The sequence below is a fragment of the Entamoeba invadens genome (assembly GCF_000330505.1).
Source record: "Entamoeba invadens IP1 unplaced genomic scaffold scaff_1105074725903, whole genome shotgun sequence".
Taxonomy (NCBI): domain Eukaryota; phylum Evosea; order Mastigamoebida; family Endamoebidae; genus Entamoeba; species Entamoeba invadens.
This window is the reverse complement of record NW_004443518.1, coordinates 262,712-282,410: the sequence shown is the minus strand read 5'-3', so window position 1 is coordinate 282,410 and position 19,699 is coordinate 262,712. Positions and strand designations below refer to the sequence as shown.

Sequence of the window (19,699 nt, the reverse complement as noted above, 5' to 3'; positions counted from 1 at the left end):
AACACTCAAATAGTCGGCTTTAATACAAGAATTGAACAACTTGGTAAAAACGTGTTTACAGCAACGAAAAGAAAAGAAAAAATTTATTGGGCAAAATGCATTAAAATTGTGTGTGATCCTAACGTTATCGAACTCGTTGTCAAAAGTTGCGACTTTCTTGATAATATCATGTTAAATGGTTTTATTAAAAAGATCCACTTGCAGTCATGCAAAAACTTGAAATGGATTGGTGGCAAAATTAAAGGCGTCAATGTTGTCATTAAAAACTGCCCAATGTTAGTACTAAACGACAGAAGATATCAAAAGGGAAAAGTCTTATTTTTACCATAAAAATGGTTATTTGTGAATATCAACGATCAAAATGAATAATCAAATATTTATATAAATGTCTGAGTTATTAATTAATTATGTATTTCATTTAAATTTATTGTTTAACTTTTTTATAACAATTTGTCATGGATTTATAAAAACAATATATTTAAGTATTTTAGTTTTTGTGTTTTGGAACCTACATTGACTAACATCACCTTAACAAAAACAATATTTGCCGCGAGTGTTTTTTTAAATTCAATTCTCAGTGAGTGTTTGTGCGTCCCCATGTCACCCACTTACGTTGTCTGTACTGTGTAAACAAGGGTTCGGTTTCCCCGTTTACAAGGAAGGGATTGGGGGATCCACACCAAAAAAGGACATGGAGAGTCTGTGGAACGGGTGCACAAACAAACTGTTCGGATGCTTCTTTATGAATTTTATTTTTAGTGCTCCGTCTCACTTGGTATACACTGACTCTATGTGAATTTTCAGCATTACTTGAAATCGAGAACCATCCCAAATATTTTCCCGGTTTTCTTTTTATTGTAATTATTGTTTGAATATAAATAAACAAACCTTTATATATATATTTATGCAATTTTGAGCTTAATTGGATATTTCAAAATATTTTTGTTCAAAATTATATATCATTTTATAACAGTTAAATATTAATAATTTCATTTTTGATTGAAAAAAACAATTTAATTGAGATTTATACGAAATGAAATAATAAAATTACATTAACAAACAATGGAAAACGAGTTGATGGCACTCTCAGCACTTTGCACAAACGTAGCAAAGGTAATGTCAGACCTCAAAAAAACAAGAAAAGAATACGTTTTTGTTGACGACAAGTCACTTGATATAGCACAACGCATTGAAAATGCAGAGGGACACTTCGACAAACTTGACGAAGTATTTGAAAGAATAAAAATAATTACAAATATGTTAAACACAATTGTCATTGATTTAGAAAACACAACAAACAATAACAATGAGAGTTTGTATGAGATATACAAAGTCAGAATTTCACTTATTGAAGAAAAATGCAAAATAGATATAAAACCACTCAAAGACACAGACCAAATCAACAAAATTGTACAAACACAGAACAAACACATTAATCAAATTATCAAATCAGAGAAATTCATAAATTCCAAAAGACAACACAACAAAAAACAAAAAGAAGAAATAACGAAGCGTGAACACGTTACAATTGAAGAAGAGGTTAGTGTTGAGAAGTTGACAGGAAAGAAAATTACAAGTGTTTTGTTTGATTCCAACAAAGACAATTGGTCACAAACCAATTCGGTATTTTTTGAAAAAGTCATCAATAAATGCAATTTGTGCTTTCTAATAGAAGACACAAATCATAACAAGTTTGGTGGTGTATTTACTGGAAATATTAACGATGTTAGTAAATGGATTAACAGTGGCAGTTCTTACATCTTTTCACTTGTGAGAAGCGGTACTTTAAATCCGAAAAAGTTTGGGAAGAGTGTCATTAACACCGATTATGAATTTAAGCTTTATTCTCATAACAGCTCGGGTCTCTTTGCATTTGGTTTTAATGATATAGGTATATACAAAAAAGGTCAATATGGGAATTTTTGTAACCCATCCACAAACACCGCCAAACCAAATGAGTTGACTAATGATGGCAAATTCACACCAAAGAGTGTTATTGTCTTCCAACTTAACTGATTTTTTTGTGACTTTTTGTTTTATTTCAAATATTTGCAACACTAAATCATAAAAGTTTAATATTTGTGATTTACCACGCCACCACAACTCGAATTAATGCACACAAGTTGTAACAAAATCTATCCTATTTGAAGGGCCAGACAGACGTTAAGAAAAAACGGGTTTCACCTTTCAAACATAACACTAAAACGAACACTCGATAAGTACATTTTAGATTTTTCTAGTCGTTCACTTATCTTATCTTTGTGTCTAGTATCTACTTCGGAGATAGATTCACGACGCCGCAAATCGCTGAATTCAACAAGTTTCGACAGTTGCGGCATATCTATTTTTGTGTCATTAACACTTAAAATAACACCCTTATTTTCGTTTTGGCCTGTTTTTACAGGGTTATTAATCAAATTTTTGATGATTTTCCTTTTTTGGCTTGTGTATTGTTTATTGCACATGAAATAAACTCTAAAAAACGGAAATTTATTTAATAAACTCGATATTTCTTCGATTTTTAGATAACACTTGAATTTTGTTCAACGTTATTTAAAGTGTTAAGGAATATACAAAAATTAAATATCACTTACATACAATCTATGATTCTTTTCGTTACATTGATTGATAAGAATAGTCGTTAATTTTAAAATGATATACGGTAGTAAATGATAATCACTAATTTTAAACGAAAGGTGCCTATTTTATTTATAAGGTGCTTCATATAATAATACAAATTTGTTTGTCGAATCTAAAATTAAATTTTGTTATTTTTATGTTGTTTTCATTTATATTAACGTATCAGCTTCCAATGAAATAAATATATTTTTCATCAAACATGTTTATATTAATTAAAAAACAACAAAAGTAACATTTGAATTGTTTTTTTTTCAAAAAAATAATTCAATGATATTGGTTATTGTTGATTTTTTTGGTCTTTTTTGTTTTTTTTATTTATTTTTTTTAACATCAATTGCAATAATAATTAAATGTTGGCAAAAATCGAAAAATTAAAGTCGGATTTTTATTTAACGATGGAGAAAATTAACTATATATTTAGTTTTTTAATTATAATCAATAGCTTTTTTCTTTTTTTTTCGAAATAATAATTTTTTGTTTTATTTTTAAAATATTTTACTTTTGAACCAAATTATTCATCCAAAAAAGGAAAGCAAGAAATGTGGAGTTTGTTATTTTTTCTCTGACTAATTTCCGAGTAATATTAACCAACCGGCAGACCATTTAATATAGTTAATTACAGAAGTGTCATTGTTATAAGGCGATTAATAGGTCATACAAATTGATTTGAAAAGCAAAGAAAACGATTGACAACCAGCGTTTCTTTGAGAATGTCAAATGGTAAATATTAATAAGAAATTTACTATTTATTTAAGGTTTTTAATTAGCGATGGTCGATACTATATATTATAATATAAAAAACTGATATAGTAAATTTCCTTGTTGTATTTTTGGAATATCGTTAATAAGAAATCAGACTTTATATATAATCAGTGGGAAAAAGTTGTCCGCTTGTTAAACGTTGTCCGGTTCAGAATCTTCTAACACGAGATACAATTCTTCTACACAATTCAAAAACATTTACAAAAAATCTATTTACTCTTTTCATATTTTTTTTCTTTCGTTTTTTGTATTTTTTTTCAAAATTATAAACAACTAAAAATCAAACATTATTTATTTTACAGTTTTCTTAACCCATAAATTTTTCATTTTTATCATTTTCAAAGACCTCGCCAAAACGACGCTCTCGAGAAGAGTGTAATTAAATGGCGAGTACAAGCATTGGCTCTATGAAAAGGATAAAAGGGTTCGTAATCATACAAGTAAGCTTGACCAAGTCATTCGGAGAGTATAGAGTATAAAGGTGTTGATACAATCATCAATTTTGATGGTGTCAATCTATAAAAACAACATTATTTGTAGCCAATGTAATTGTCATTGTGGTGAAGCCTATAACCAAATTCAAACATTCTAAATGTCACTTGAGGTTATATTTCAAAAACAAACACTTACAATTAACAAGAAAGTTTGATTATTGAATTTTAAATAGTTTGTTCAAAACCCTTGTTTTTATCATTTATTCAAATATATGATACATTAAATTATTATTTTGTTTTTTAATATATAATATAATACAGTTGTTTTTAAATTAACAAGTTTAACTAAATAACATATACTTACCAAACAAAATAATATGTTTCATCAAAAAAGCAATTTTAATTAACAATTCATGTAATAAAAACTCGTTAAATAAAATTAAATTGATAATTACATCTGTTAGTGAAATTATATAATTGACATTGTTGTTTGGTTCAATACACTCAATGGTATTCTTTCTCTTTTGTACAAAACAAGTCCATGTTTTGATTTTAATAATGAATTGTCATAACTTCTTGCTTTGCTTCTAAGTGTTTTTAACGCCTTTTTTCTTTTCATTGTATCGGATAGTCCCGTTGGTAGACTATTTACACACTCTTCAATTTCTTCTTGAGTAAAAAATGATCAATTTTAGTACAAGATTTTTTTACTACTTCGCAAACAATTTGGAGGTTGTCTAACAACCTTGGAATTAATCCACATGAGACAAATCCTGAAATTATATTTTTTGTTGTTGTTGCTTTTTCCCAAGAATTTATTATTTACAAAATTTGTACCGCAGATACAGACAAAGACGAATAAGTGTCATTCATAAAAGACTTCTCTGCGACACAGAGTCTTTTTTGGTTTCCAAACAAGCCCACATCCAATACTTACACAAGATTTGAAACATGTGAAGGCATCAACATGACACGCACATTGTTTTTACTGAGCAACGAAATAGCATCATTTTTAAATGGGATCCATACCCATCCATTATCAAAACTGCCTTTCCCCAATACTTGTATACCTCTTTCTTAGTTTTGATTAATGGAACAAACACAAGAAGTAACAATCTCATTAATAAATAACCGTTCATGAAAGATTTCTTGGTGAAATGGAGATATGTTCTATTGATAGTTACACCATTTTCAAGAAGTTCCTTTTCGATAGATTTTGTTGGAATCAAAAATAACGGCTTCAACGGTGTACCGTCCATACACACTGCTCCCATCATGGTAGTTCTTCCACCTGTACATTTGACTGGAACCTCAACTTTATACACTCCACAGTTCATTATTATTACAGTTTGGTCCATTTTGTCAGCCCGAACCTGAAAACCAGACTCGTCGCAGTTAAAAATAAAAGCTGTCAATACACCAGTAATTTCCTTTTCTAGTAAATCAAAATAGGCGTTTATTTTGTTGTAGTCGATATCTACTCTCCGTGATTCCATTGATACACCCATCGCAATTTGAATTCTAGTTTCGGATCTGACAAAATTGTACAGCATCTTCACGTCCACGTCTTCCCTACCAAGCTCGTTGATTAAAACAATACTATGTCGTTGTATGTTGCAGGATTTTTTGATTCATCGCGACAATGGATAAATTCGACAATTGTATTCTTTTCAAATTGAGAAAACAAGGTTGGCCTTCCAGACATTTTTTCCCATTCTTCGTCATGTTTATTTGTCATCTCCAAATATCCGCTGAAATATTTTTTGTTAAACTTGCAATAAAAATGGAGCTGTCAATTTGAGTTTTTTTGACCAAGTCTTCATACAATCGGAACATTTGTATCCTCCTATTTGGAGCTTCCCTGTTTCTTCTAAGATTCAAAAATCTTAAAACCATGTTAATGATCTCTACATGGTCCATTTTTGTTTTTGTTTATTGAAGATAGTCGTATAAATAATCACAATCGAATTCGTCATCCAAAAAAACTTTTTCAATTTGAAGATCCAAATTTGTACCAGTTTCAATTTTTTTCCATTGATACTAAAGACTCTAAATATTTCCTCTGCATCTTCATTGTTTTCTTCTGACATTTTATAATCGTCGTTTAAGTGGAGTAAGTCAATGACGTCATCATTATTCGCCATGGATATTTCATGGACTTCTTCCAAGTGTGGTCTGTTTGTTTGTTCTGGAAAATCCACTTCGTTTTCACCAGGAAGTGGTACCATTGTTTGTCTCAAATAATTATAAAGCTGCTCAAAATTAGCTCTTGGAACAGCATAGCTTGTGAGGAAATTTAAACAATTAGTGATGTGTTCATTGATTAGTTTGACCCTTTCTAGTAAATGTTCTGTAGATTGTATTGTAGTTATTATCTCTACAATCCATTCTTTTTCGTTTTTGAACGCGGCAATAGCCCCATTTAAATCACCAATAGCGAAATTCAAAATGTTGTTATAACAACATATTTCTCTGTTCACATTTGCTTCCATTTTCGACTTAAATAAGACTATATCTTGTAATAATACATCATAGTCATCGAAAGTCCCAGAAGATGGTTCAATTGGACGTAAAAGTTCATTCAAAGTGTTATGAACTATTCATAATGGTTGTCCAACAATAGAAACGCACCCAAGTTGTGTTTGCATTCTTTGATTTTAAGTTTAATCTGTTCGAATTTATTGTAAATATAAAATTGAAACTTGAAATTGAATCAATATTAATTTGTTGAATGCATTTAAATTTATTCATGAGATATCAAGAAGAATTGTTTTTTCCTGACATTTAAAGGGAAAAGGTCTTTAAAATATAACTTTTTATTTGTGACTTTGGGTTATATATTTTAAAAAACAATTTTTTGTTTGTTTTTTTCATGTTAGATATCGGGCGATATAAATACATGTTAAGTTTAATGAAAACAAAAATTGAAAATAACTTGATTTTAAAAAATTGAAAATAATACACCATTTCTAAAAATACAACAAAGAACAGACTACGTTTAACAAGCGGACAACGTTTTTTTACTGACTTTGATTAAATCAAAAATGATGAAAATGCAAAATGTTATTCCTTTTTTGATTTTTAATAAAAATGTTTTTTTAAAATATAGGGATTATTAATATCGTAAATTGGTGAAATATTTTACCAATTTTTTCTCTTTTTTGGTAAACGGGTAAAATGGATTTTACTTCATCCCTAATAAAAACACAAAATTGTTTATTATATTTAGTAGTTCTAAAAAATTTAATAAAAGCTTGAATTTAATATATAATATGTAAATGGCTTTTTAACTATTAATAATCCAAATTAAATACAGTGCTCATTCCCGATATATTGAATGAATATTTGAATACACTTTTAACAGGAAGTGTTTTTTAAATGTTAAGAAAAAAAATTACAAAAATTGAAAAAAAATAAAAATTCTTTAGTATTCGAAGGGTTAAAAGGTGTAGTTTATTGTCTCAAATCAATTTTTATTGTTATCCAGAACTTGTCCTTTAATTATTACCATTGGGTCGTTTTTTTAAAATTGTTGTTTAATTTATTGTATTTGAAGTGTGAAAGTTAAAAATTGCAACGTCACAAGGTGCGCAAGTTAAAGTATAGTTTAGTAATAACTTCGAAATTATAATTAATAATTAAACCAAAAATAATTTTTTTTTCAAAATTTCAAAAAATTAATGATTCTATTTTTTTAATAAAAAATTATAAGTGAACTATATTTTTTTGCATACTTTGGGAAGTCACTTTAATATGACTTTCCAAGGTATGCAATTATGAATAATCAATTTTAATAATTTATAATTATTGAACTTATAGTATAGTGTTTGTCATTTTATTATTTTTAAAATGATACTTTTATAGTGGTAAATTTATTATAAATATTATAAATAAAAAATATTTTTTACACTACGTCATCATGTCGATTTATTCTCTAAACTAAAATAACGAATTAATCAATTGTTTTGAGTATATCAATAACTTCATTTATTGTAATACGTTCTTCAACTTTTTGTTTCCAACATTTTTCAATAACACTTTGATATTTCTTGTCAAGTGTTTTTATCTCTTTGGGACGTTTTCCAGAAGCAACATCATCAGCTATAGTCCATGGATACATGTATACACTTTTTGGATACGCATTACTCCACAAAAAGCACTCCAACATAGTTATTGCAAACGAAAACACGTCGGCTGGTTTCTTGTAATGTTCTTTGTTTAAAATCTCCGGCGCCATATACTTTGGTGTTCCAATTCCATTTGTGAATGTCATATTCGTCATCAATAAATTCACATTTCTAGCACTTCCAAAGTCTGTCAATTTTGCAATTACTTTGTCTTTCCAATCAAGTGAAAACACAAGAATGTTGTCTGGTTTAATGTCTCTGTGTAATATCCCATTTTCGTGTAAATATTGAATTCCTTTTGCTCCGTCAAGTAAAAATTTCAACCGTAATTTTATATTAACTTCTCCACTTTTTTTGTGTTTCATTAAATCTTGTAAAGATCCAAATTGTGCAAATTCAGTGACCATACAAATCTTGTTTGGTATAAACACGGCGCCATAGAAGTGGACTATATATTCACTTCGAAATTTGTCCAACATTGCAACTTCTTTTTCAAATTCAATATTTTGAGAACCATTGTTTTCACAAATTTTCATCTTTTTAATAGCAACATTATTATCTCTAAAAGTGCCTTTAAACACTACACCAAAAGACCCCTCACCAAGTTTCTTGTCTTTTTTTAATTCGTCTGGGTCTAGTCGTGTTGTCAATTTCGAAGTAGCTGTAATTTTCATATTTTTAATTACATTATTTTTGTGTGTAAATGAATTTGCGACCAACACAATATTTTCATCAATTTTGGTTGTGCAATTTAATGTTAACAAAATTTCAAATTCACAGGCTTCACCACTTGGTAAAACGACAACTTTTGGATTTGAGTCAAATTTGTATTTTTCGATGGTCGCACTTTTTGTTGTGATTTGAATTTTCATGTTGTGCTTTGAGGTGTTGCCAACACACAAAAGTTCTCTCTGTTGTAAATTGACATCGATGTCTTCGCCAAATGAAATTTCTGTTTTGTTCACAACAACGTCATCACCAAGTTGAATAAATGTGATGTTTGAGCGACTCATTTTGAAGAGTGTTGTTGTCATTTCAATTTCTTTTTGTCGCACTTTCTTTTCAATGTATAACACTGCAAATATTATTAATAATATTGCCATTGTTAATAAAAGAATTGCCAATAAAACAATAATAATAAGTACCCACCAAACCGCTTTCTTGTTGCATAATGTCCCACTTTTGTTGGGGGAGTGCCAGAATGTACATTTTGAGCATTTTGAGTCAAAAATTTCAAGACATTTTGACACATATGAAATATCAAGACAAAGTCCACTTTCAAATAAAATTTTACTTTTAACACAGAAAGTGCATTTCTCATGTTGTGTGCATGTTGTGCAGTTGTCATTACATTTCTCACATTCATTATTATTGATAGTGTAATACCCATCTTGACATTTAGAACACCCATTTTGTGTGACTTCACTAAAACACCCAATAATACTGTTTTGTGGCAAACACTTTCCACTTGTAGTTTTGTAATTAGTCGAATTACAAGTCAAACACATGTATTTTGTGTTGCATATTGAGCAATTCGAAAGACATTCAACACAATCCATTCCAACTCGGTAATACCCATCGTTGCATTTATAACACCCACCAGTAATTTGTGATATTTTATCACACTTTTCAATCAATTTAGTACTTGATAAACACGTGTAGTCTTTTCCTTGATAAAACCCATATTTACATGTAAGACATTTTCTATCACTTTCAAAGCAACTTGTGCAATTTTCAGAACATTGAAAACATACTGCGTTTGATAAGTAATATCCAATGTCGCACGAAATACACCCACTTTTACTATACAAAACACAACCAGATAATAAGGTGTCATTTGTAATGTTTACACAAGTTTTGTTATTGTCAAGTTTGTAATTATTTTCACATTCAACACAATAATCGTTCACTATAAAAATACACTTGTTTTGCGAAAAAATACACATCCCATTTTGCTCTTTGAATGTTCCATTTTGACAATTTGATAAATTGCATTTTCTTGCATCTGAAATTGAATAATTTACTTCACACGAGATTGCATGAACTTTGTCGCAATTGTACGAATTTGCAAAATTTGATGAACATTTGTTGCATATACCATTATCAATGTAAAACTCGTCATTACACCAAATAGTCGAAATTCCAGTTGAAACCCCATTTTTCTCTTCAACACAAACACTTTCGTTGTTTAAAACATGTTTTTCATTACAAAGAGTACATTTCTGATTTAAACACAAATTACAATTTGATGCACAATTATTACATTTGTTGTATGAATTTCCAGTGATACATTTAAAACAAATACTTTCATCTGTGTATAGACACTTGTCATTATATATACATTCATTATCATATCTTATGTATTGGTTTGGGCATTTGTAACATTCTGATGTTGTTCCATATAAACAGTTTGCTGAATTAGCACACTCGAATTTTTCATTTAAAATATACCCTGTTTTACACAGAACACAAATATTGTTCTTGTTGTACGTCTCACAATTATCAACAAGAGAATTACATATGTTATTATCAAGACGATATTTAGAGTCGCACACAAGACACTTTAAACCAGTTTTCGATACTTCCATGAGATGGCAATTGCTGAGAGCTTTGTTGTTATTTGAGTTTTCTATAAATACAAAGCTCTTTCCATTTTCAGTGAAATCAACTTGATTAATTTTATTTAAAATGGTGTTTTTTAAAATATAAACATTGGTGTTTTCGTATAAATAAAGTTTTTCAATAGCACCATTGCAATCTATATTTAAAGTGGTGATGTTTTTAAAAATCGAAAAAATGTAATTTAAGTCACCCACACATGTTACTGTATCTGTTGAAAGTAAATATATAAATGAGGCATTTGTATATTCATCTTTTTTACTATTGGTAACAATTTTACCAAAAGTAAATGAAAAGATAAGATTTGTAAATAACGAATTGACTGTGAGTTCCACATTATCATATATGGTGACTTGTTTTGCGAAATTTAAATTCAATAATCTCATATCTCTATCAATTAACAATTCAGTGTTATTTAAAATATATTTTAACATATTAAAGTCGTTGATTCCATCAATAAATTTTAGTTTGCAAATGACTTCATCATCGCTGTTACACGGGCAATGCGGATAATCATAGGCCATACTCATGTTTGTTGGTGAGTTAAAATTGTAATAGACATTTTTTAATGTGCAAACCACTTCATTATTTAGTTGAGTATCTTTAGGGCAAAATCGCATCAATTTTTTGTTTGATATCAAGTACCCTTTTCCATATGTAAAGTTATATGAATACTTAAACATATCAGATGTGATGTGATTTGCTTTATCTGAAGTGTCTATGTTGGAGTTGTTGTTAAGTGATATGACATCAAAACAATTGGTGTTTCCTGTTGGATTCTCAATTTGAAAATCGGGTCTTGGTGTCATGTTTAAATTTAAATGCAAATACGTGGAATTCCACAAAACAATTCGTGGGTTATTTAATTCAGGATTAATTAAAACGAGATTTCCAGCAATTGACATTCTTCCAAAATTTGTCGAATTTTGAAGCACATTTATTACTGCGTTAGTCTCTATCACAAATTTGTTGTTGATGTGTAAGTTTGTCATTAAAAAGAATAAAACGTTTGAATCTATTGTAAAACTTTGGGTGTCAAACCAAAAACCTATATCAATAGTAGAATACAAAGTGGTATTTTTTAGTATTATAAAATTATAAAAATATCGGTCATCGTTGTCAAATGCGTAGTCTGAAACAAAGCAAATGGTGTTTGTCTTTACTGAACAATTTGAAGGAATGAAGCTGTAATCATTGTTAATATTAGCAGTTGTACAATCACATTGATCACCATTTGTTTTAAACACCAAAACAATTAATAACATGAATTTCATTGGTAATATTTATGTTTGTTAATTTAAGTTATAAATGTTTAATTAATATCAAAAATATGAATATTGTTTTCATTTTATCGACAATTTAAATTTTTAAATTATCAATTGTGAATTATAACAAACGGAATAATTGAAAAATATGAACTGATGTATATATTACAACAAAAAATTCATGTTTTTCATTTTAATTATTGTTATTATAATAAATGAAGTAAATAATAATAATTATAAAATTTATGATAAAATATTAAATATTTAAAAAAGCATTTTTTAAATATTTTATTGTAAATTAATTATAAAAAGTAAATAAAGGTGACCTTGAAGATTCATCAAAATGCTTGGGCTCATATTATAGATTTGAAGCAGAGTGTTTAAAAAACGTCGAAGTTTTCAAAACAAATCTTTCTCAAAAATTCTTATTTAATTGTGTTGTAAAATGACATTTACAAACAATGATGAAAACCAATGTAAATAATTTATTAGTTATTATTGTAAAGTGAGGCGAGAAACAGAGTGTCCAAAAAACGTCTAAGTCCCAAGTTGAGGAAAGGTCAAAAAATTGTTTTGAAATAATTGATTTTTTTGGTTTGATTTATTTTTATGAATGAAAATCTATAATTGCTTGGTAAACAATTAATAAATATGTTATTTAAAACAATAAAATTTTACTTAAACAACTTAATTAACAAAAAAATAACAATGTTAAGTGTCGTTTTTGTGTGTATGAGTGCGTCAATAATATCGACCCTGTTAAAAAAGACTGGGTCGGTTATATATATAAAGGCAAGTCGTCTTGCTATCATATATACGTTACTAATGTTATTATTTAAAATCGATTCTCTGTATTTTAAAATGAGTAAAAACGAGACTCATTTTAACCTAGAATCTGAGTTTCGTTTGTTCAAGAAGTGTTCTTTTAATTTTTTAGATTATTATGTGTGTTTTACATTTTTTTCTGTTCTTGTAGAGAACAGTAAAATAACGGCAAATTTGATAAATTACAAATCTGGTTTTAATGATAGTTCTAACTTTTTTCTTAAATTTTATCAATAAAATATTTTATTTTTGATTTAATTGCTTGGATTTTTCGGGAAATTTCGTAAATGTGTTCATTTTTTACATGTTTTATAATTGTTTTTGTGGATTGAATAATGTGCTTGAAATTGCTAATGTTTTCAATTTTATAATCAAATAATTTGATTATAAAATAGTGTTTAATTTAATTTTTCAAGAAAAAAATAAGAAAAATTTATGTTCAATTTGAATGTAAATTTTCGGGATAAATTATGGTTATTTTTGTCTCCTTTAAAATTCTATTATTTTTTGATCAAATCGATTAAAAATCCAATTTTTTTGTTATTTTTACTCCAAAATCCTTAACTTGGGACTTAAGTGCATTTTTTGGACACTCTGTTTGAAGTCAAAAACATACTTAAAATAATTAAGAACTTGTAAAAAAAAGTTTGAAATGCGTGTCAAATAATTATAAATATAAAAAAATAATTAATTACAGTAGTGAGAGTGAGGGGCTTGACCTATTGTTTTATTATTTTTTTACTATACAGAGTTTTCCCGTTTCTATTTATAAAATAACAAAAACTATAAATAATTTATAAAAAATGTCAAAAAAAAGATTCTAAACTTATCAAAATGAAATAAAACGTTTTTTGAAAGAAAAAGTAAACAACCTTAGTGTTATGAAGAAAATTGAATGGCTTATTTTCATTGTTTGAAATAACCAAGAATTAATTCACAAAGCTTCAATTATTTATGTTTCTACGACAGCACAAATACAACTTCTTTCTACAATAGATTTCCTTCAACAATAATAGACAAGTTGTTCCTCACACAAGCCAACTCGTCTCACCATTTGGCTTGTGTATTCGGAGTTGTTAAAATAATAGCTTACTGAATACTTTGACAATTGAAATCAATTGACGCCAATTTCGCAGTAACTGAATACTTGAATTGATTTTTGGATGAAAGAACACAATGATAGTGATGGCAGATTACGACAAGTTCTAAAAGAATAAGGAAAGCCAAGAAAGCATATTTGTGTTTCCATTGCTCGTCATACCAAAAAGGTGTTGGGAGCATTAGAGAGCAAAGCAACAAAAACATCATTATTGCATCATATAAGCGTTCTGGTGTTGTTGGAGTCAATATTGGCAAGATTAAAAGAATGTTTGTTTCTATAAAAGAGGCTTCCAGGTTGTTACAAGAAACCAATGGTGTTTATACCATAGAACACTTGGAATTGTTTGTTCTTCCGCCTAGACTAACATATTTGGTCAAATCCGAAGAGGAAAGTTTGCCTTGGAATATCCAAGAGTTGCCAACAACGAGAGCCATATCAAACATAAAGACTAACGCCTACCGATGACTTTATTGAGAAACAACTAACAAACACCCAAGTCGTTTTTAATACAATTTCAAGTTCCGATTTTATGCTAAGGATGAACCAATACTTTTATGGTTTATAAACTATAACTAATAAGTCAAGATTGTGTTTTTAAATAGAACATTAAAAATGGTTTTTATTTAAATATAGTAAATAAACCATTAAAAGTATAGGTCAAGCTTCTCAGTATCGTCAAGCCCCTCACTCCCCTACTGTAATTATTTTTTATGTTAAAAAAGTGATTACAAAAAAAAATTATTTGGTAAACAAAAAAATAATTGTATTTTTTTAAAATATTCATTTTCAAACAATTAAATTTCATATTAAAATTGTATTTTTTGATAATCACACATAGAGTTACCAAAATGACAAGACATGGAATGATAAATAAATAATTAACAATTATGTTTAAATATGATTTTTGATGTGAACAAAACCAAAGAGAATAATATTTGTTTTTAACATATTATTAATAATTGAATATATCTTTTATATCAAGAACGGGTGTGACTATTTTCATTGTGTAATTTCATAAAAACGATTATTTTCAAATAACTCACTGTTGATAATAACATGTATATAATGTTATTTGATATATATATATTATCTTTTTATTTATTATGTCTGATTACACACATAAATAACACCAATTTAAAAATGACATTACAACAGTTATTGAATAGTGAAATAATAACATGATTATACAGCTAATTTTAATGATTTTGTTATTATAATCAATACAACATGATTAACTGATATACTTTACATGTTCATTGTAAAAAGGGATAAAAAAACATTTCATCTCTTTGAGTGTGTAAACAATTGATTTCAAACTAAACAATAAAAAATTATTATTGTATAAAAAGAATGTGAATGGTTATTTTTAACTACTAGTGGTTTTCACCCATTTGTACATGTTAAAAAATAAATTATATATTCACTGGACAAAATAACTGACAACCACGTGAAGTTTGTTATTATGATAAATAATCAAATATATACGTGAACAAATTAAAAATGATGATAATAAACAAATTTGTATTTTTGATTACATTGGTGTTGTCACTTAGATACGATTAAATATATTTAATAAATTTAATTAACAATATTTTTTACGATACTAATATTATTCAATTTGAAAACAATTGAATTGTTATTGAATGTTTGTGTATTACCCAGATAACATAAGAATCAATTTTCCAAATCCAAAAAACAAACATTTATGTTTTAATTCACTGTTAATTATGATCCAAAGAAATAACTATAATAATAGAAAAATATTAATAGAATTATTTTTTAAAATAATTATGAAACGTGTATTCATTTTTGTTTAAACTACTAACTTAATTTTCCACAACAAAGAAATGGAATAAATTATATAATTATTTATCTTCTGCTTTTACTCTTTGATGATAAAATATTGATTTTTATATCTTATGTTTATATGTGAGAGAGCAATTTAAAAACAAATGTGTTTTAAACTGTGTTATTCCAGTAATTTTAGTGTAATGATTTTAAGTTCGGGTTTGATGTTAGATGTTTACATACTAAAAATTTATCACGTTTTATTTTTGACATTTTATAAAAATGAAAATGTTGTGATGAACAGTGAAACCTGATATATCATCTGTTGTTATTATATTACTTAATTAATAATCAATGCATGTTTCTATTTTAGATAATAATAAATGTTGTGGTGTTACTAAGGTATATTTGTTTAATTGTGTGTTTTTATATGAATAACAAGAAAACAATAGTTAAAAGAATAATCGTATATAACAACTCTCTAATATGTAATTTCAACAAAAAGTTGTTGTATAAAAAATAATGAACATCGATGTAATTACACGATGAAATTGATGATTATCTTTTATTTTTGTTTAATTAAATATCGTTGTCATTACACAAAAGTTATTATTTACAATCAATAAAATCAATGTAATAAACAACTATAATTAAAGTGGAAATTTATATCGAGAATTTCCTTTGTATCAACACTGTTGTATATTTGATTTTTTTTGTTTATTTGAACCTTTGATTGCGTAGATAACTTTGTTATGAAAATTGATAACACGATCTGTTAAGGTTAATAGTGATTATATAATCAATTCAACAATGTGTAAATTCAGAAAAAAATTGTGAAATTTTAAAAAATATTTTTTTGTTGTTTGGTAAAGAAAAAAGTAAAATGCCGATTTACAAAAAAATTAATTAATTCGACCCAAAAGATCAAAAGATTACTTGGGTCGTGACAATCTCGAAGGTCACCTTAACAATATTAATTTATTAATTTACAGTTGTGTTTCAATAATTAAAAAATATTTATGTGTTTTTATTTTAAAATATTTCTTTTATATTTAAAAAATGAATAAAAACAGAAGAACTAACAGTTGATTATAATTGAAGATTAAAAACAAAAAAAAACACTAAGTGGATAAAAAATAATAATATTGATACAGTTAACAGAAAAGGGGGATGCTAATCTTAAAAATTAATTAATTAATTTATTAATTATAAATAATTAATATAAATTTATTTTGGTTTTTTCATTTTATTAATTTTTTGATTAATAATTTATATTAAAATTAATAGTTATTTTATTATTATTTTTTAATTAAAATTAACCAATTGTTTCAAGCATCCTCCTTTTTTATCATCCCCATATTTCCTCCTACTGTACATAAAAAAACTATGAAAATGAAAAAAGTCACTTTTCTATTAAAAATTCGTAAAACTTGTTGAATTCGACGAAAATGGAGATATATAAACTGGTTTTTAAAAATAAAACGCCGGAGTTATAAATGAACAACATAATTCATCAAAAAAGTTATTACATTGGGTTTGAATAATGAAGGGTATTGATAAAAACATTTTTGGTGTGTTGTGGTTGTAAATCATTATTCGATTGGTGTGTTTGGCGTTTATTAATGATGTTAATTATATTGTCCCATTTTTGTTTTTTAAAGAATACTGTCTCTAAGACTAGAAAAAGATAAAAGTACGATAAAAAACACGGGTTTCAGAAGTCGAAACGAACACACTACAGAACAATTCTAATTTATGTTAAAAAATATAACAATACACGAACAAATACTTAATTATAAAAATTGATTGTCATTTTAAATTTTTTATTTATCGGCAAATTTGATATATGTTTACAAAAATTTTAAAAAATCTATTTTTTACCTGTTTTTGTTATTGAGACACTTTTTTACAAAAAAGTCCAAGATATCGAGACACAACTGCAATATAATAGTATCAATAATATATTAACTTTTAAAACACATTAATTCAACATGACGATGTGCCATCTCGAAGAAATCTTTTTGATGAATGTTGTTCTATATATCAACGAACTTCCTTCGTTAATTTCTTTCATTCAAATCAACAAAAAGTGTCACGGGTGTCTGTCTTATCTTCACATCAATCCTTACATCGACGTTTCCAAAGAAACAATTTCTTTATCTCCAAGTCATCGACTCACAATTTTCACACAAATATTCAAATTCATCGAATCGACGTTTCCGATCATTGAAACCCTCCAATGCCCTAATTTCATGTTAGAAAACTCGTTGGCTATCACTTCGCGAATTCTTTCGAAAATTAAATTTGTGCGATTAGTAAAAACACCACACAACACTTATCCTATTAAACAACACTCGCCTATCAACGAAAAAGCTCTTCAGAAGGTGACACACCTCTCTCTACACCCCCCTCAGTGGTACAAAAGTGTCATTTCCAAATTTGAGAATTTAATTTTCCTCAATGTCTCTGCGTTCAATAGCGATATCAAAGTTGTCAAGCAGTTCGCTGTGTTAAAGAGTCTCAAAATGATTTCATTCTGGCGCTGCGCATTTCCAGAGTTTTTAACAGAAATCCTCAACTTGAAAAAAATCAGAAAAGAATTAAAACTCAGTGAATTAATAATAAATGTGTTTATTGAAAAGTGCGTACACACCATCGTAAATAGAGTGAATGTGGACACTGTCTGTGATCGCCTTGAAAATAGCGGAATTAATGTTTTTAATTATAATACTAAAACGTCCGTTATAAACGATGAATTGTATTTAGAAAATTCGCGATTTTCTGGGGAAGTTTTTCTAGTTCAAAAAGATTTGTGTTATAAATTTCCTGTTAAACAATATCGTCAATATAGTGAATATACAATTCCTCATTTTAGTGTAGATGAAAATAAAAATAAAACAGAAAGTCCATCCGAGTTGTTGTATTTATCACTCACACTAAATTCACCACTCGTTTTAGTTGATAATTTTGTGAAGAAAATTTGTGTTGTTTCACATGAAATTAAAACGTTGTATTTGGTTGGTATTAAAAATGTTAAAATAGTTGGGAAATATATCCAAAATGTCGAGTTTATTAAGTGCGAAAATTTTGGAACTGAATTTGTTTGTGTTGGACAATTTGTCGTCACACAATGTCATTCGGCTATTTTTAACTTCCACGAAATGTGTATGTACTTTAAAATGACCGAATCAACAAAAATTGTCATACAAAAAGTTCCAGAAATGAAAGAAAGTGATCAACAAAAAGTGATTCACAAAGAAGAAGAAAAAGAAAAGTGTTATATTGGGCGGTTGGATTCCTATTTATGTTGTGACTTTGTCGAATTAAACAATTGTGAAATTTTCTTTATCGAAACGAATTGTGACAACATCAAATTCAATAACAATATTTTGAGATATGTGCAGATAGAAAATTCAAATTCTGTTGAAATTAACAAAACCAATTTGTATAAGAATATCAAAGTACCGGATTTTGTATTTATGAAACAATTCGAATTTTGTTCGCGTTTACTTTCCATTCGAAATTCTGTGATTTTATCTTCTACTCAAGAAAAATTGACAATTTGTGACACAGAGTTTTCTCAATTTGTCAACACAGAAATGTTGGGATATAAACATCTTTTTCTTAACACCACAAGTGTTGTTTTTAACAAAGAAAAACCACAAATTTTGCACTATGGTGGAAATTGTGTTATTGGTGATATTCCAAAATATTCGGTGCACATTGATGGACAACTTGAACGTGTGGAAATAGGGAGTGCAAAGTCATTATCATTTTATTGTAATAAAGGTGATAAAATTACTATTTACGATATTGGAAAATCAGTGACACAAAATTTGAATAATTTAAAAAAACACAAAGAAGTCTATCATAATTTTGTAACAAACAAATCAAAAGTTAATTTAAACATTTTGACGGACAAATTTGTTGTAACAAAAAACGAAAGTGATAAATTCCCAATTTTAATTGGCCGATGTGGCCGAATTGAAACTGAAATAAATTATCAAATAAATAGTGGGTTCTTTTATGACAAAATTAAATGCATAAATAAAGCTACTATTTTGTTGGAATCTTTTAAATATTGGGCGAATGATGCCAATTTTTCACAAATAGAAGTGAAAGAAATTGCATTCAAAA

The 19,699-nt window shown here is 27.5% G+C and overlaps 1 protein-coding gene across 1 annotated transcript; it reads right to left on the bottom strand.

Moving 5' to 3' along the window:
* Positions 1–7,788: 7,788 nt before the first annotated feature.
* On the bottom strand, positions 7,789–11,856 carry EIN_522190 (protein serine/threonine kinase, putative; the record flags this gene model as incomplete). The annotated part of the gene is made up of 1 exon (XM_004258475.1): positions 7,789–11,856. The coding sequence occupies one exon, from the start codon at positions 11,854–11,856 to the stop codon at positions 7,789–7,791; it is 4,068 nt and encodes a 1,355-aa protein (XP_004258523.1).
* Between the last annotated feature and the right edge of the window lie 7,843 nt (positions 11,857–19,699).